The 18760-nt window shown below is 42.4% G+C and overlaps 3 protein-coding genes across 6 annotated transcripts; 2 read left to right on the top strand and 1 right to left on the bottom strand.

The window, feature by feature from the left end:
• The first annotated feature begins 8 nt into the window (after positions 1 to 8).
• On the top strand, positions 9 to 1758 carry LOC126914484 (post-GPI attachment to proteins factor 2-like). The gene is made up of 4 exons (XM_050718514.1): positions 9 to 546; positions 663 to 909; positions 977 to 1192; positions 1266 to 1758. The coding sequence occupies exons 1-4, from the start codon at positions 358 to 360 to the stop codon at positions 1391 to 1393; spliced, it is 780 nt and encodes a 259-aa protein (XP_050574471.1). The 5' UTR covers positions 9 to 357; the 3' UTR covers positions 1394 to 1758.
• Positions 1698 to 4824, bottom strand: LOC126914466 (L-2-hydroxyglutarate dehydrogenase, mitochondrial). Of its 2 annotated transcripts, none has more exons than XM_050718480.1 (8): positions 4705 to 4824; positions 4148 to 4259; positions 3596 to 3797; positions 3225 to 3437; positions 2856 to 3047; positions 2509 to 2780; positions 2257 to 2436; positions 1698 to 2174 (listed from the first exon to the last, which is right to left on the bottom strand). In XM_050718480.1, the coding sequence occupies exons 2-8, from the start codon at positions 4219 to 4221 to the stop codon at positions 1979 to 1981; spliced, it is 1329 nt and encodes a 442-aa protein (XP_050574437.1). In that variant the 5' UTR covers positions 4222 to 4259; positions 4705 to 4824; the 3' UTR covers positions 1698 to 1978. The 2 variants fall into 2 exon arrangements, with proteins under 2 accessions (XP_050574437.1, XP_050574436.1); XM_050718479.1 differs by having other exon boundaries at positions 4627 to 4807.
• On the top strand, positions 3437 to 18262 carry LOC126914452 (E3 ubiquitin-protein ligase TRIM9). Of its 3 annotated transcripts, none has more exons than XM_050718447.1 (11): positions 3437 to 3609; positions 5068 to 5300; positions 5412 to 6880; positions 7364 to 7651; positions 13451 to 13546; positions 14011 to 14404; positions 14771 to 14803; positions 15274 to 15446; positions 15594 to 15732; positions 16363 to 16593; positions 16662 to 18262. In XM_050718447.1, exons 3-11 carry the CDS (start codon positions 6392 to 6394, stop codon positions 16988 to 16990), a joined length of 2172 nt encoding a protein of 723 aa, XP_050574404.1. In that variant the 5' UTR covers positions 3437 to 3609; positions 5068 to 5300; positions 5412 to 6391; the 3' UTR covers positions 16991 to 18262. The 3 variants fall into 3 exon arrangements, with proteins under 3 accessions (XP_050574404.1, XP_050574407.1, XP_050574406.1); XM_050718449.1 differs by lacking the exon at positions 3437 to 3609 and adding an exon at positions 3804 to 4041; XM_050718450.1 differs by lacking the exon at positions 14771 to 14803.
• Positions 18263 to 18760: the final 498 nt, after the last annotated feature.

Here is an 18760-nt window from a genome sequence, read left to right as displayed (position 1 = left end):
GTTTACTCTCGTTTCTTATGCTTCATGATGTATGTCGTGTAGAGTATTGTGCATGCAACGAGTGATCGATTATATTGCGTTAAGATGATATTATTGTGCCTTTCCTCAAATTTCATGTGAAAAATGTTAGTGACAAGAGAATCGAAATTGTTCGCCGCGTTAAATTGTCTTTCTTCGAAATTTCACAATGATTATTCGATTCGATATGACGTTTTGTATTTAACACCGAGCAACGTAATAAGAAAAAGAAAAACGGAACGCGTGTTACGCGTACCGATAAAACGTTTTGCACTTTAGCCTATTAAGAGTATCAGACTGGTTTTTGATGACGTAAATTATAATCTAGAATATAATACGATGAACAAGTCCAGAATAGGGTCAGAATATATTCCGCTTGTGGAAGGCGACATGTTAAAGGCGCGATTCGCTTTACCTTTTGCTAAAATAGCATGGTTTACCGTATCTGTGCCCTTTTTCGCATTTATATTTTGTATTACATGGTCCATCGTATACAATTTTGAACATTCTACCTCTACTCATTGTAAGGTAACTATATTTTCCATGCTAATATAAAATTACGAAAATATTTACACAAGCATAAGTTGTGTGTGCGTACGCGCTCACGTGTGTTTGTATGTATGTAATATTATTTTCTGTGCTAGGTTTATAACTTTTTACCATCTGTCTCTGCTGCTATTGGACATTATAGACCACAAAGAGATGTTTGGAAAATTGCAATAGCCATACAGGCTTTGATACGAATTTTAGTATTAGTAATGTATCGTCGTTATTATAAAGAACATATCTATAAATGGGCACAAAATATTTGTAATATTGTGACAGTTACCTATGCTGTCGAAAACATATCTCTTATAACATTAAGTTTTTGGACATCTGTTGAAAATTATGGTATGTATAAAAGATGACAATGCGTGATATATGTTTGAAATATAAAACATAATTTATATTATTTCAGCCTTCCACAAATTATCTTTCATAACGTTTTTAATAACGTCTTTTATTCATATGCAGATAGCATATTTTATCATGAGAAATTGTCGTAACATTGCTAAGGAATCCTCCGAAGTTAGTTCCTTAAAGTGGAAGCGAAGATCCATGATGTTAAATTTAGTCTGTATAATATTTGCCTGTTACTTTTTTTATAGGCATAATAAATATTGCGAACCTCTAGGTGAGTCAGTTGATTTCAGCAGAACCAAGTAAACAATAGTAGGTATTCATGAGATGCGCTCATTTCATTGCAGTTTATTCCATGTTTGCTTTAAGTGAATATGGAGTTGTTCTTTCGAATATGGGGTTCCACACGACTGCAGCTTGGGACTTTGCAAATTCGCGTCTCATTATATCAGGAACAGGGCTTAAAATAATTTAATGTAATTTCATATAAATGCATTTGCATTTTTAAGCAATTATGAAAGATACCTCAACCTTAAATTTTTTTAAATTATCACGATGAAGTTTTAAATCATATCTTTTCACTTATTCAAATTCTATGCTTTACGTACTATCAACATTGCGACGACAATGAACGTAAAATTAGCAATTTTCATATTTCTATTCGATAATGGTAATTATATAAACCAAAAAATTCCCGAAATAATCAATAAGACAAAGAAGGCAACTAGTAAAAGAAGAAAGGAAAGGAAAAGAAAAAAGTGAAAAAGATGAATAGTAGAAATTATTGTATCTTGTTATAATAATATTGTGACATAAAGTTAAAATATTATTTTTAGAGAATGTTTTGTTCGATCAAACACACAAAATATGTTTCTTTTGCATGTTACGATATACATATACACGAGTCATGAACACAAGTTATTTTCGGGTGTACATTTTCACACATGCTTATTCCCATAAAACATGAATTTTCAATTTTGCATGTATTATTGGACACAATGAATTTGAATATTCATTATTTAAATTTCCTTCTGACTAAAGATTAAAGTTTACAGACTCGTTAAAGCTTGAAATCAGTTTCCAGTTTATCGGCAATAAATTTAGCTATTGCCATGGCGCTGGTTGCCGCTGGAGAAGGTGCGTTACGACAATGCATCACTCTACCACCGATACTACCTTTCCCTCCATCGAACACAAAATCATCTACTAAATTACCATTATTGTCCAATGCCTGTGCTCTAACACCCGCTGGTCCTCTGTGTAAGTAAATGAATGCATTAAAAATGATCGATTGGCCGCGATAGGATAAAATATGAAATATTAGAGTCTTTTGTTTACCTTTTTACGTCTCTAAAGGATACTTCGGGAATAAATTTTTGCAAATCTCTGACTGCAAGTGGATAAAAAATTGATTTAATCATTTCTTTGCATCCTGGTATAAAGTAACGGAAACAGAGTTTATACAATCCGGGAAATTTTGCCATTTCTATACAATCTCTTATATTTATATCGCGCCACCTAAGAATATGTCATAATGAATAATTGCATATTCAAATATTATATATAATTAAAATTTATTAGCTTATGTACCGATAACCCTCTCTGGCAAATGCTAAAACTGCGTTTGGTCCAAGCCATATTTCGCCATTGACTCTAGGAGTAAAATGAACGCCCAAAAATGGGAATCTAGGGTCTGGAACAGGATATATATTGGTGGTGCATAAATGCCTTTTGCTATCGCTCAGCAACAAGTATTCGCCTCGAAATGGAACGATACGTGGACTAAGATCACATCCTGTCATTACTGCTAGACGATCCGAGTGTAAACCAGCACACGTTAACACATATTTTGTCGGTATACACTGTGATATAACAACAAGATAAAAAAAAGTTGCATATGATAAACTATAGAACTTGCGCGTAACATCTAAACGTACTTTATCTTTCGATTGTACTAAAATCGGAGATAATTCTTCCTTGCCTTTAGATTCTGTCATTTCCGAGAAACCGGTAACTTCGTAATTTAAATATACTTTCCCGCCCATTTTTTGAAATTCATTGGCAAAATATTTACAAACCACCGCCCAATCGACTATACCTGTCCAAGGTGACCATAATGCTTTTTCTCCCTGTACAGTAAATACGTATTATTCCTGTTATTATAGTCTTTGTAATTCGTAATAGTTTTTTCTTATCATTATGTGTATATATATAATGATAAGAATATAATATATACATTATATATTTAATGATATATAATGTTTCTTATTTTTATGATTACAAAAGCAAAACAATAATTTTAATACTTGACATTTAGCTTCGTATTTTGATATACAATCTTTCCCAACTAACTGGAGATCCGGTACGTTATTTTTTATTCCTCGATCATATAAATCGTCCAATTTTTTAATTTGGTCTTTATTTTGAGCTACTATAAGTTTTCCAACTTTGTTATGAGGTATATCGTGTTTGCAGAAGTATTCATAGGATAGCTTTAAACCTTCCACGCATAGTTTTGCCTGCAATCAGTTCCTGCCGGATCAAAAATCTCTTAACGAAGCGTTATTCTACTGTACAGTTAAAAATGTCATATTGTATTCGAACAAAGCAATATTTCTTTTAAAAGGAAAGAAGAGGAGGCACGTTAAGAAACATGCAATTGCTGCTATGTTTTTACTTTCATACTGCCAGGTTTGTAATAAATTCCAGCGTGTACTACACCGCTATTGTGTCCTGTTTGATGCATCGCCAGAGCGTTTTCTTTCTCAACGATCGCCATCTTTAAGTTAGGATGTCTTATTAACATTTCTCGTGCAGTGGCGCATCCAACAATGCCACCTCCAACAATAACTAAGTCAAACGCGCCACATGATTCTGCACTGAAATTATTTAGTTAAAAATAATATGTATTTATAATTTCATTTAATTCGTGCAATTTGAAAGTTGCGCGCTGTATGTTAGTTCATTTTTAAATTTGCGATCAGAAGCGGACTGGTCGGGAACATCGGGGAAATTGGGAAAAATCCTTGTGGACCGGTACGGATTTGGTGGCACTCTATCTAAAATTTAATTAATGAACCAAAAATGGAGGGCCAGTCGTGTTGGTAATATCCCGGCAAAACTGTAAGTCCCAGACCGTCTCTGTTTACGATATATCTTTTGGATTAATATCAATTCAGGTTGAATAAATAAAAAGGCATATGTATTACACTTTATAAAATCGACTAACCTGGATGTGGATCTACAACGATATGCACAAATAAGTTGCGGTAACAAAATTCTTTTTGTCAATAGTGCAAACATATTTGATTTTGTACGGTGATCAACCACGTGAAATTTTGCTAAAAAACAGAGAGATGAGAATCAGTTTTATTTGAAACTCTGAGAAAATAATTTTTCCAAGTATGCGTTAAAACATGTATATATATCGATCAGGATTTGATATTTCGGAAATCATGTGTTATGGCGTGCCATGCTTGAATTCGATTGAGTTTAAAGAAACACCGTTATCAAGAATAAACATTACGTTTAGATGTATATGTTTACACAAAAATACGTGTTTATTCGATTAATCTTTCGGTAATTTGCATTACCAAGTTTTCAATGATATTTTTAATAAGATGTACATATGCAGATATGATAAAAAGCACGTGCGTTAACCAACAATGAAGGAAGAATAACCAAGCGGACCATGAAGCATTCTCTTACCTGTAAATTTTCGAAAAACTGTCATCTCATATGATATTCTACGTGAAACATCTCCTAATCGTACATTTTTTCGCTTACCGAACCAACAAATATATGCATAGTTGTGACGTCAATTTTCAGTGTGTGCCTGATGTCGCTTGATAAGGTTGTGTAGTATTACCTAGTATGTGGCGCCTCTACGGGTTTCTTTTCATATCATTAAATTCGTAATTATTCTCGCACGTGGATACGTAAATTTTATCGTATCGATTAAAAGCGAAGGAGAGGATCGATGTAGAAAGAAATAAATAAACTTATTTTGTTATTTTACTTAAAATTATGAGACACAAGGCGATGTAATCGAGGATCTAGGAATCTGAATTTATTTTTCTTTATTTACGTACGAATTTTCCTTCATCTACATTCTTTTGTCTTTCCTAGTTACCATCGATCTTTTTTTAGGTCTATGAGCGAACGAGATATGATGAAAATTTGTTGCTTGTTGTGATCGAATTTCAAGCACACGTTTAAGTGCGTGCATCCCGAATTATTTAAAAAATCGGTGGACGAGGAATATCGAAAAAATGTCATCGAAATGAAAATTTGCAAAATTGTTTATGTTATAACAATTATATAGCAAATAACGTGGACCATTTGCAACTCTTTTCAATAGCATATGACGAAAAAACAGGGAAGTATGTATCATTTATGATTACCAATGGCTTTTACATGATTTTTACGGCTTTCTATGTACATGTATACTTATATCGTCTAAAAGTCTAACGATATCAATGACGCATTTTTAGAGATGCATAAATGAATCACGAAAAATAGTACGTCTATATATATGTATATATGTATGTATGTATATTACATATTAGTGGGTATATAAAAGGAATAGATACAAAAGAGACGTGAAAATAGTAAAAAATGAATATTCTGTATGATGGCCGGGTGATAAATGGCGAATGTCGTCCCTGAACCACAGTGCGCGTCTACGATGCGCAAAGGTACTACGGCGTCGGGAGTCAGTCAACCCGGTGACGTCTCGCAATGTGTGTCGTATGGTGAATTTGTTGTGCCGGTATTTATAAAACTGAAACGAAATAATAGATTTACATACTTAGTCAAATGATAAATTGGTGTAATCGCGGTAGTAAATTGAAGAACGAATCGAATCGAAATTTGAGTGGACTTGGTTGAAAAGAAGTAAGATATACAGGAGTTGCGTTGGGCGTCTCTTGCAAACTGGATCAGTGAAAAATGTAAAGTCGGTACTTTTATGGATCGCATGTGATGTACGTGCGATCGATGGACGAAGGATAATCGAAAGAAAGAGAAGATACGAAATGATTTCCCCGAACGAATGTGATTCACTTTGAAAGAAGAGGGTACACCGTTCTGGTGGTGTATCATTGTAACGAATGAATCGAGAAGCCGCCATCGAAATAAAATTTCTATTTTTCCGGAGTGAAAAAGCGGTACATTGCCGCGCGTCATTATTTTCGTTGGACGAAGGAGCATAATATCGTCGTAGGCGTGGAAAGAAAGATATGTTGCAGGAGAGAGATCATAGGAAATACAAGAAAGCGTAGCGGGAACGTTCGAAAGAATTGCGAAAGAAGAAAGAGCGTGATCGAAATAGAGAAGAAGCTGAGAGTACAGAGATTGGAAGAGAGTCAGCAAACGGTTGGTGGAGGTCAGCGAGAAGTAAGTACTCGTACTTAGAAGGCGCGCGCGCGACGAGTCTTTTTCTCGTCGTGAAGATTCGCGAGGACTCGCGAGGATGGAGGACGAGCTACGATGCCCTTGTTGCAAAGAATTATTCGTCGAGCCGGTACTTTTACCCTGTTGGCATGCCCTTTGTCTGGCGTGCGCGGTTAATCTGCAAGCACCGCCGGATTCTCCTCCGGAATCGACAACCGATTCATCGAACGCGCCAGGATCCGATCAGGAAGCCGATAAACTCTCGATTCTTTCCGAGACGGATTCCGGAGTGGTGTGCAGCAGCACGTCGACCAGCTCGCGACCAGGAAGCTATGTTGGCACACCCGGAAACGGAGGCTTTCCACCGTCAGGAGGCACTTTGTGTCTCTCCTGTCCCGTTTGTCAAAAAACCGTTTACTTTGACGAAGGAGGGGCTCACAATTTGCCCAAGTACAGGGCGATGCAACATATCGTAGAGAAATATCAAGAATCGAGAAACACGAGACTGCAATGTCAAATGTGCGAAGCCGAACCTCGGGACGCAACTGTCGCTTGCGAGCAATGCGAGGTTAGTTAACGCTCGTCTTTACTTATCTTTTCCTTTTCTTTCTCCGCGTTTCTTTTCTTCTTTTCCCGATTCTTCTATTCTTCTATCTTTTTCTATATCCATCCGATCACTGTGAATGTGTCCGCTATAAATACTTTGACATACTCGCGAGTAAAACGCGTATGCAAATGTCCAAACGTCATCCGTCAGTTTGTTTCAGTGGCGCGATAACCTGCTACGTAATTACGCGATTAAAAATATTTCTTTCTTTGTTCTTACGTTTCTACGTTTCTCGATGATTACGATCGATAAGCGTCGAGTCGAAAATAAGGAAACGCATCCGGCGCGTGAAGAAGTCGAGACGAAACCAAGAGTAGTATTCTTACGTATGTTTATTTACCTTTTCGAACTTATTGATCGGATAGGATAGGCGAATCGATGTTTTGCGTAGATGAAAGACAAAATTTCGATGTAAACTAAAAGATTCGACGCCGGTTGTTTTAGGTGTTGTATTGCGACGGATGCAGAGAATCATGTCATCCGAAAAGGGGACCTTTGGCAACGCACAATCTGGGCCCGCCTCGGGGCAGCTGGCAATCGAACGGTGGAGGTAAAGGTGCTCGCGGCCCTGCCATGGAAACTACACCACTATGTACCGATCACAACGGCGAAACGTTGACGCTTTACTGCGCTCTTTGCAAGATCGCAATATGCGCTCTTTGTCTTCGAGATCGTCACGCAGCCCATCCCCACGATGTACTGCCGTTAGCCGCAGCCTGCAAGGCTCAAAAGGTAAGTCTTTTTATCTTTTATTCTTGGCCAACGAATATCGACGAATCTTCATCGTCGCGATGTTTCTACGGATAATGGAACGGAACAATCCGGCTCTGTTATTAGGCGAGCGTTATCTCTACTGTCTTCGCCGTTGGTTCGAAACGATGACGGATTTGTCAGTGACCTTGACGAAACTAGTTCTAAGTTCATTTACGAAGCACGATCATTGTGACTATTTCGGTACGTGCGGCAGTTACGGATCAACGACCGCCGCCGCAGCTAAAGCGAGAGAAAAGTCGAGGAAAATATTGGATTTATGCCGCATATATCGCTCTATATCCGTGACGCGATAATTCTTCCAAACTTCCGGACACCTGTCTGTTTACATCGCTTTCGCGATCTTGCTGTTCGTTTCGTTTATCCATCGATCGCCATCTACCGACGATTCGATGATTCGATAGGGTAAAACAGCATGTTGCATCGCGACAACGTGCTACGTAATTACGAATAATAGCGGCATAGTTTCTCGTTATTTGGAGCTGCACCTCTCCACAAAATTCGAACATCACAGACACAGTTCTTTATCTCTTCGTGCCTTTCTATGTAATTTGAACGAATGCGATAACCTAAGGAATACTCGCGCGATCGATGTACATCCGTTATTAAGCCGGCATATATAAGCGCGTATGTGTTTAGAAAAAGAGAAAAGAGTACGTTTCCTCGACTAATTGTTCGCGTAATCGTGATCGTATCCGGCTTGCCATGGGAGCGTAAAATTTGTATTGTTCGATTCTTCGAAAGGAGAATGGGGCTCGATGAATCTGAAGAAAAGAGGTCGTCCACACGTGGCCTTTCCATGTACAATCGAGAGCATAGAAGAAATTGGAGCGCGCATCGCGTTCTCGACGAGAGTTCTTATTATATTTTCACCCCTCGATATTCGATTCTGTTCTCGTATCCTTTCGCGTGCACGCACGGCTACTTCGTCTCGTTCTCACGCGGCTATCCTTGATGCGATGATTTTGATGAGGCAGTGAGACGATAAAACGACGCGACGTCTCATTGTTTCGTCGATAACGCGATAGAGCTCGGATAAGTTCCGTGCAGGAGTAACAACTTGAAAGGTATAGAGGAACGGGTAGAAGATCGAAAGACCAATGTCTTGGCAAAAGTGAATACCCAAGTACGCGAAACCTTCTAGACGAGTCGCGTATCATTAGATTCCATAAATGGAAACTTGTCGGAAAATGGCTCAGTAGTTGTGTACGTGTACGTACGTACACATACAACATAAGATGCCTTTCATATGCGTGACTAGCAGCTGGTTTGTTAGCTGTCGACGACGATACACGGAACAGAGATGAATCCTCGAGGAAAGGCTAGAACGGCCGACCGGGTCTTCGTTAATGCCCACGACTGTTGCGGCTGTACGACCGTGGCTACGGCACCGCGTCTGTGGTTGCTGCTTTTTTCCTCCTTCGCCTTTCTTTTCCTCTCTTCTTTAATATTTTTTCCTCTCTTTCTTCGCGACGCGATTTAACGTACCGCCTCGAAATGAAAACGGCTTTGAAACGATGTCGTCGCTAATAACCTTTAATATGGTTTTATTTCTCGCCGAGTATTTTAAGACTATGTTCGTTTTGGCAAACGCCCCGTATTTATAGCGAGAAACGGAACATAAAGCGAAGAAATATCATTCCGTCGAAGGTCCATCGAGTCGGTTCGATCGAGCGCTATCTATAAAGTTCGTTTGGTCGACGAAGCCTCGATATTTGTCCCGTAATAAATCGGTGGTAATGGCTCGCTGCTGCAATTGAAATAATGTCAATATGGAATCGCGTCTGTTCATGAGCGAGATATTAGTCGTCTAGTTGTGTCGTCGTTGCGCGAGGGCCATGCTATCGTGGATGATAATACATTTTGTCCAGCTTGGGATAAGCAGGGACGTTTTTAGCGAGATAGAGAGCGCGAATATTTCATGAAAATTGACATCTTGAGATAAAGAGGAGAACGGGGACGTTCTAAATAAACGCGGTGAAAGTAGAAAGAGTCGTGTAAGTGGTTGGAAACGCACGCGAAGAAGATGTAGAGGGTGGATGGAATCGAGTTCTATGGCTGACAGATGGTCGACGGAAGAAGACTACCCGCGTATAAATTTCAGGGGCAGAAACGAGAATCTGTGTATCGTACGTTCGAACTTGAAGCAGTGTCCGGCATTCGCTTTTCCAAAAATTTCTGCCGAATTGGTAGACGCGTTGTTACGGCGAATTTCGGTGAATTTCGTGGAAAAAGGGGAATTGGCAATCGCGGTAAGAGAATTACGAGGCGAAGATGAAGGGGAAACGGAAAATGCAACGGGGACGCGAGAGCTTACAAACGAAAATAGTTCTTGAAACAGTGCCAGACTCTGATACTCTGTATGGGTCCTCCCGTAGGTAAATAAACAAAAGGTACGTATACGCGTGCGTAGACGCGCGTATTGGAAAAAGTATGCGCACGAGATGCCCTTGCACCGCACGCTTTTACTCTCGAAACGCCTAGTTTTCGCGTAATTTATTCGCTCACATCGAATAAGTAACGCAACACCGAGCCGTTGCGTATACGCAAATTTTCTTTTCCGCGTCGATCCATCGTTTTTTAGGTGATCCCATTTTGCCTCCATGCGTAGCAGAGCATTTGATATAATATCGTAATTATCAGACGTTAAATTACCGATATATGCAGAGTCGGCCGGTGAATTCGTTAGTAGAGAGAAGCGTCGGACGCTCGTTAGGGAAGTACTATTCATAGAAATGTCGGTAGAATGTCTTAGATATTTATGGTGGCTTGATCGGTTGTGATAAAGTGATGCGCGATGCACGCATAGGGTGAGAGGCTAGGTAAGGATGAAAACGCACGTCTTATTACATAGTGCTGCTACGCACGAAATGTGCCGTGGCGTGCCATGGCGTGAAGATTTCCTCGCCAGCGCCCCCGCATTCTCTTTCCTTTTCTCTGTTACTCGTCCTTTGATTCCCCTCCAACCGAATCGGCGTGTTTCATTCCGAATTTAACGATGGAAAATGCACCCTAGTCGAGTCGATAAGTTGCTCTTTCTCTCCCCCTCTTTTCCCCTCCTATTTGCTCCCTTCTGGTTCCCTCGTTTCATACCTGAATAAATTTCTCTTTCTGCAGTCTCGATAAACGCTATTCGGTTCGTTGGAAACATCTTTCGTAGCAGAGAATGATCGAATGGTATGTGGTGCCGTTATGGTTCAAGGAACGAGCCGTCTTATGGTTCGTCGTCCACGACGTGTAAGTACGAGTTGCGGTCGCTTCGTTTCCTTCCCTTTCATCTTCTAAAAATATCGTCGTGATAACTTGCAAATTTTTTGCTTACGGATTCGAAGATGCTCCGGTGGCTCGCAGCTGTACAAGCCTTCTATGTTTCGAATTTTCTACGAAAAGTCCAATTTGGAAGCGTGCAGCGTAAATACGAGGAATAAGGATGGCGAATGAAGCTGAAAAAAGTGGTGAGTCACCGTTTAAGGGTAGGGAACGCGTGATAAATACGAAGGTAGAGTAGTATCTGTGCGTGGCGTAGGGTGTGTAAGGAACGGACCGACTTCTTTTATGTTGGTTACTTTAGGATACGACACGTGTCGTAAATTGGGCGCCACAGGGGGATTAATCGTCTTTTTAAATTTACTCTATGATCTTTCGAACGTGTTTGTCTACGATTCGTCGAGTTTTCACGCAAACGATAACGCAAGTCGCGATTCAGAGGCGAAGGAATACGTACGCGTAAAAAGAGATAGAATATTTGACTGGGGGTTGATATTTCTGGCGAATCGATGGCGAGCTGTACGCGCGCACGCCTGTGGAAAGTGTAAGGGTCTGCAGGCGAACGCGAAGGTTTGTTTCTGCCAGGAGCCCCATGAGGGAGCTTTGCCATCTCGCGATATACGTATACGTATACGCACAAGTATACATTATGCTTAGATAGTACAGTACTACGATTACGAGTATTGCGCGATCACGTTTCGGCAATTGATTCATAATTTTGCTCGACTTCGGCGAAAATGTTACCGAATTTATCCCTTACCGGACGATGTATTTTTAGCTACAATTGGCCCGTAAGTAGCGATTATGGTTGCGTCTACGATACGTTCATTATCGATACGATTCGGCAACGTGAAACGAAAAGACAGCTGTCGAGGGTCGTTGGAATCTGGCACAAACGTTGATTCGATCAATCGACGTATCAATCAAGGTCTATCTACCACTATATTATATAAGTTATCGAAGTCGATTAACAGAACGAATTAAAGTTGTCTGCTCCTGTTTGTCACGTAGATGTACACAAGTTGGCCAACCGGTAGTGGTAGTCGTGGTCGAATAGAGCACAATCGATTTCAGCCGAAGCCGCCGTTCCTCTTCATGCCAGATATCGGAAACCAGAAACAGCTGGAAAATAGGTGTTTTCTGTCTTTTGTATCTATCTGTGTCGTAGTACACCGATATGCGTATTATCGATATGCGTGTGTAACATAAAACGTAGTCCATACCGGAGCTCTATCGCTTCCCTCCTTTCTGCTTTTCATCTCACATCGTTGATCGAACATCTATTCACCGAGATTTTATACACGCGACGGATAGACGCCGGTATATAAGTATTAACTTCCTCGGTTTCGCATCGGTATTGTTCGTAACGTCGAACGATGACTTTGGTCTGGTTAACGTTAAATAAGAAAGACGATACAAAGCGGAAAGAAGGAAGGATGTTATCACTGTCTGATGAAAATGCAGCGCACCGTGATTTACGAACAAGAGGATAGAACGAACGGTCGTCGACCTGGCTTTTAATTTGACATGGTCGACATTTGTCGCGTCGTCTTGACGCTTCTAGATTACAGTAAACGACGCGCGATCTTCCTTACGACTCGTAGATTTTGCGACAGATAAGCGACGACGTTCTAAGGAAGTTTTCCTTTACGATATCCATCGAGAATTAAGCGACACCAAACGGATATCGCGCAGCGATCTTTCCTACCTGTTTCTCGATAAGCTGATACGATCGTCGACCGTTTCTCGATCGAAACGGCGTCGAAAACGATACGGACGAAATCTCTTCGTACATAGCTCGCATACTGTACGAATTCCGCTCGGAAAAAGCGAACGACCATCAGAGAAAATATCGGTAAGTTTCGTCGTTTGCAACGATACGTACACGATGCGCGCATAAAGGAAGTCTCGAGAAAGGAGAATGCTTCGCGAGATCGATCCGAGCACCCTCGACTGTTGCAATTACTTACAACGAGTAGCCCAGCGAGATTCGATCGAGCCACTTAATTAACGTTTCCTGCGCCGCGACGCATCGTTTCGGTATCCGCGATACGCCACCCGATATCTCGTCTCAACGAAAGAAACACGCGGATCGAAAAATCTTGCCAACTGACTGTAACGAATAAGAAAAGTAAGCGACCTGTTAACGGGAGAATTTCCGAAGAATTCGACGATGGCGGTGCGGTATTGCCAATCGTCCGTAGAATTTCCTATGGAAAGTTAACGAGTAAAATTGCGGAAATTAGCTAGGACGGAGCTGCGGTCGTAGCTAATCCAGCAAGAGTAACTCGATTACACCCTGGCACAAACTACCGACGCGACGATCGTCTAGTTCGGTAGATATCGAAAAGCCAGCAGCCAAACAGATAGACGAACGAAGGGATATACGGGAATAACAAAATCGATACTCTAGTTCGTCCGGCGCCTCGGTAAGAGTGTTAAGGGAAAATGCAAATTCGCTGTTAACGCGATAATCGTTTGATGCGGTTACAGACGGAGCTCTCGCAAAATTTGCAACAACTATCGGAGAGAGCCCGCTCGACTACGGAATTCATTCAGAGGCTCAAGGGAATGACGGACAAAGTGCACGTGAGTATTTACCTTGAACGTTCCTTTTAAATTTCCCCTCGTCAGGTTTGGTCTCCGTGAAATTACGCAAGGACTATACACGCGATAATTGCATCAGCTGCTTCCCTTTCTCTCTTTTCCGCACTCTTCCTTCTTCTCTTTCTCGCCCGCTTTCTCTGCTTCGCCTCTATCTCCGCTAGTTGGTAGCGCCCGCCGTTTCCCTTTGTCCACGCTGATATATCGGCGCGTCGATATCGTCAACGCCGGCTCCAATACATCGTCTCAGCGTCCTATGCGTCCTGCTTCTACGTTGGCAATTAAAGATCATCGTTTGAAATGAGAAAGGACACGCAGCGAATCTACGGTACACGAGGGAGCGATAAATATTTGACGAATCGTGTAATCGTATCGGCGCGCTTGCCTTTCGCTTGCGTCCTTTTCGTTCGAACGAACCGAACTTTGACGATTTTCACGTGTGTTGACAGGAGGAGTGCGTCACGTTGGAGGAAGAGGTGGAGGATAGGGTGGCGAATTTGGTGAGTCTTTTACAGGCGAGAAAATCTCGATTGATCGAAGCGGCGCGGCAAACCCGTGAGGCGAGAGTGCGTTCTTTGCGGGATCAAGTGGCCAGATGCGCGTCTCACCTACAGGCAACCACCGCGCTTCTCACCTTCTGCATCGAAGCCTTAAAAGAAAACGATAGCGCGGCTTTCCTGCAAATCGGTGGAATGCTCTCGGTCAGAGCTGCTACCGCTGCTGGCTCTTGGGGTGGCGCCGAGGGAGTCCAAGAAATCGCTCGACTGCCGTTGCTCGATCTTACTCTGGATGACAAACCGTTGCGTCGCGCTATCGATCAACTTACCTTTGTTCAGTTGAAACGTAAGCTCTCTCTCTCTCTCTCTCTCTCTCTTTCTCATCGCCCTCCCTTTTCCCACTCTCCGCTTCACGTTCGAATCGATCCGATTCGATCCTTTTTTACGCTTTTCTCTGTATTACGATTCCGTCGATTTACTTCCTCTTCGTTTCTTCTTTCTTAACCGCGAGACAAACCAAAGGCTCGAACATGGAGTTGTACATTGTAACGTGTAAATAGGGATAATTGTTTTCTCTTTCGAACGTCGAACGTCGACATCTCTGGTTTGTCAAGGGTGCAAGAAAAAGAACAGAGAAAGATACATTGTACGAAAATTGCTTCGTTTCGTGACATTGGTCGAATGTAAACTGTTTGCCTTATGTTGGACGCAGCATCGGAAGGAGAAGAACGATTCCCGATTGCAGGTAATTGGACGAAGGAATCGAAACTTTCCAACTCGCGTTTCTGTTTATTGACGAAAAATTTCTGTATACTTTTTTCAAGTATGGTTTGTCCGAACAGGCGTTTTTGCCTCTCTCTCTCCCCACTTTCTGTCTGTCTCTCTCTCTTTTCTCTCTATCTCTCTCTCTAAAGAAGGTTAACCCAAGTCCGGACAGTTTGCAAAAACGACATCACGCTTCTAATTTCATAAAAGAGTTCGCGGAAATACCTCGAGCCGAATTGTATTCTCGAGCGTTCGCCAATCGTACGGAAGTTTCAGTCTCCGCGAAATTCTCGGAGAAGATTTATCAGCGTATCTAGAAAATCTATGGTTAGTTCGAAGTTCTTTCGCTGGAGCAAGAGGCAGCGAAGGGTCGCCTTTGTGTTTCTTTCTTTCTTTCTGATTTTATCGGTTGGTTGCTGGTTCGAGACGTGTAGCTGGGAATTTTTCTAGCCCCTGGAGCACCGATATTGATACCGGAAGAATGCAGCGCGGAAAACAACAGCGTGACAGTCGCTTGGCAACCTCCACCTGGACACGGAATCGTAGGGTGCGCCGGTCAACGAGGTCCTGCGATCGAGGGGTACCTATTGGAACTGGACGATGGGTGCGGCGGCGAGTTCAGGGTAAATAAGAAATTTTTCGCTGAGCATCGCGTCCACTGCTCGACGAACATAGTAAGACGATCGCTGAACGATACACGGCGCATCGAAGTTGCATTCCATCGAGAATCCAGCTGTCTGAATGAATTGTCTCGTCGTGTGTTTGATCAGGAAGTATATTGTGGCCGAGAGACGATCTGCACCGTGGACGGATTGCATTTTAATTCTCTGTACAACGCCAGAGTGAGGGCATTCAATAGCGCCGGGGAAGGCGAATATTCGGAGTTGATCGGTCTTCAGACAGCCGAGGGTGAGTCTCCCTTTCTTTCTTTACTTTCTTACGCGTCGCCTCGCGTCGCTATATCTCGTCTTTTTATAATCTTCTCCGTCGTGTCTCCCGATGCGTTTCTCGTCGAGAGTAAATCGTTGCGGAACAAACAAATATCAACGGTTACCAGAGATGGAGCGACGGCCGATCGATTTCTAGCAGAACGTGTGTCGAGATAAATGAAAACCTCGGCTCGTCGGCGCCGACGACGATATTTGTATGCGACGCGATTGGATGACGCTGACGCAATTTCGGGAATATTCATCGTCGACTAGGATTTATCGAAGCAATACGCGTCTCAAGAGTATATCGGCAACGAAAATCTGATTTGGCCGCGACATTTCGGTATACACGAGTATGTACGAGTGTGCGTATATCGGTATCGCGCGAGCCTTAGCCGTGGTTCCGGTTTCTATCTGGCGCAGTGTTCGATTTCCACTACTCGGAGTGGCGACGACATCGACCAGAGCGTGTAGTAGTCGCATCGAGTTTGTCCACTCGATTTCGTCGGTCGTCATTCGAGAACAATGGTAGAGTAGAAACCGAGCGACAAGCAGAATCGATCGTTCGATTATTTAACGGCACGGGGATCCGTATCGCTTTGTTGAACAGTGGCGTGGTTCTCGTGGGCGACTGGGGCATCCGGTATACCACAGGAGGTATCAATTTCCGAGGATGCGATGAGCGCGTCCTGCGAAGGGTACGAGCATCGAGTCGTCCTCTCGAGCGTCGGATTTTCACGGGGCGTCCATTATTGGGAGCTGACGATCGATCGTTATCACAGCGACACCGATCCGGCGTTCGGTATAGCCAGAGCCGAAGTATCGCGAGATCGAATGCTCGGTGAGTTGATTCATATAGCGTCGCCGATGACGGCCACCGAAATTCTCTAATAGCGATTTCACCCGTAGGCAAGGACGATAAAGGTTGGAGCATGTACATAGATCGGCAGCGTTCTTGGTTCATGCACGGCGGGGGACACGCGCAAAGAACCGAAGGTGGCGTGCAACAAGGCTCGACGGTGGGCGTTCTCTTGGATCTGGACACGACGCATACGCTTCGTTTCTTCGTCAACGACCAGCCGCAAGGGGGAATCGCGTTTCGCGATCTGTACGGCGTGTTTTATCCAGCTGTCAGCTTGAATCGTGGGGTGACCGTCACTTTGCACACAGCCTTAGACGTGCCTCGTCACCTGTTGGCGTTGCACGAGGAATACATGACGGATGCGATTCAGAGCTAGGGGTACCTAAGTGTCCTGAAGAAGGGCCTCTTGCAGGAAGTCGGCTCGCTCGGTTCCGCTTCGGCTCCGACCGACAAATCGTCCAGGGAATTCAACGGTCAGCTCGAGAAGATCGTCGAGGAGTGCCTCGGTGAGACCAACTGATGTACGACCGGTTAACGATGATTTTTCAAATTTAAATCTATTTTTTATTCTGCAGATATCGAGCAATGACTCGATATTTTATTCCGTATTCGAAAATGTACTTTGTCGGTTCTTTTGGAGATCACCGTGTTAGTTTTTGTCTTTACGTTCGTAAATGGTTCGTGGCCTCTCGTAAAGTACACGCGAGGTAACCAACGTGTGACTGGTTGCCCGTCCATCCATCGTTCACGTTCGGCGATATCGTTTCGATGAAACGATGTATCTTTTAACGAGATTTTGCCAACCTTTCTCGGCAAATAAACGGAATTTTATAAAGGGGAAGTATGTCTGGACGACATCGAATCGAACTATCCATTTATTCTATTCTGCAAACGGCGATTCTTACGACGCGCGGAATTTTCTCGAGTTTTCATGCAAAATCACTGCCAGTATCAAGATTTATCGAATCGAAGACTGCCATTCTCGATAAGTAGGTAAGCCGAAATGTTTTCCGTCTAACGATCATCAGCGCGGTCGTATTCTTATCCATATCGATACGTATAAGTGTAGTAGTCGCGTAGGCGTAAGATAAACTCTATTGATATTTAGTAAGATGCATTGCGAGAAATAAAAGGAAGGAAGGAACGTACAGAGGAAAAAAAGAACGCGAACAAGTAAATACGCTACGAAGAAACAAGCACGCATGCACATAAACTCGTAAGCTTTAACGAAAAGTAACGAGTCGAGTAAACGTTTTCTAGTCCCCGATAGAAGTTTCCGTCTACCCTTCTCCGTGTTCGGTTTTGTCGCGCCCATCTTTCGAATTACTTGCTTTAATCGCGCTATTTTTCGTCACTTTTCGTGTTGTTGTTTTTCTTCTCCCCTTTTCCGTTCACATACTATTTTTTACCTAGAAATATGCGAGCGACCATTTCTCAGCTTCGTTCGAAGCGAAAACTGCGAGTATTCGACAACTTAAGCTTATTTAAAATAAATGTTGCAGCGCACACTCGTGAAACTGTCCCTCCCGTCAGCGAGAGGGATCAAGATCGGCGTTGTACATATCTGTATATACATATTTCGATTGTATTTCCGATAAATTTGCCAACTGTATTTACAATCCTATCAATAAAACACACCAAAAACTAATATAGGCCGCTCGATGATGATCGTTTCTATGCTACCCAGCGAGTTATACCGATACTCGGTCGCGTATCAAACGCATGGCTTGTAATCGAGTAGGAGGAAATGTCGTGAAGCGGAGGATAGGAATACAATGTCGAAATTAAATAAAACTCGTTAAAGCGCTTCGTTAACTTGTTACTCTAATGATAAGACCATTAGAACGTTGCCGATGTGGTCTCCCATTACCACTGAGTCGCAGGTTAAGAAATGAGCGAGTAATCTGCGGTTCTGTCGGATGGGAAATATAAGATAAAATAAGCGGAGCTAAGTAGGTCGATAGCTCGAATTACGTCGGTAACGTAATTATCGATGTCACGGAGCTACTTATTCTTTTTGACCTACTCTTATTGGCTGGGAAAGTTGCAAGCAAATTTTAACGAGATGCGACGTAAACTTTACCGATGGATATGAAGGATAAAAATCGGATATTGATCGAAACGATACCAGATAGGTGGCAGACCG

The sequence above is a fragment of the Bombus affinis genome, chromosome 3 (genome assembly GCF_024516045.1).
Source record: "Bombus affinis isolate iyBomAffi1 chromosome 3, iyBomAffi1.2, whole genome shotgun sequence".
Taxonomy (NCBI): domain Eukaryota; kingdom Metazoa; phylum Arthropoda; class Insecta; order Hymenoptera; family Apidae; genus Bombus; species Bombus affinis.
This window is presented reverse-complemented; position numbering and strand designations above follow the sequence as displayed.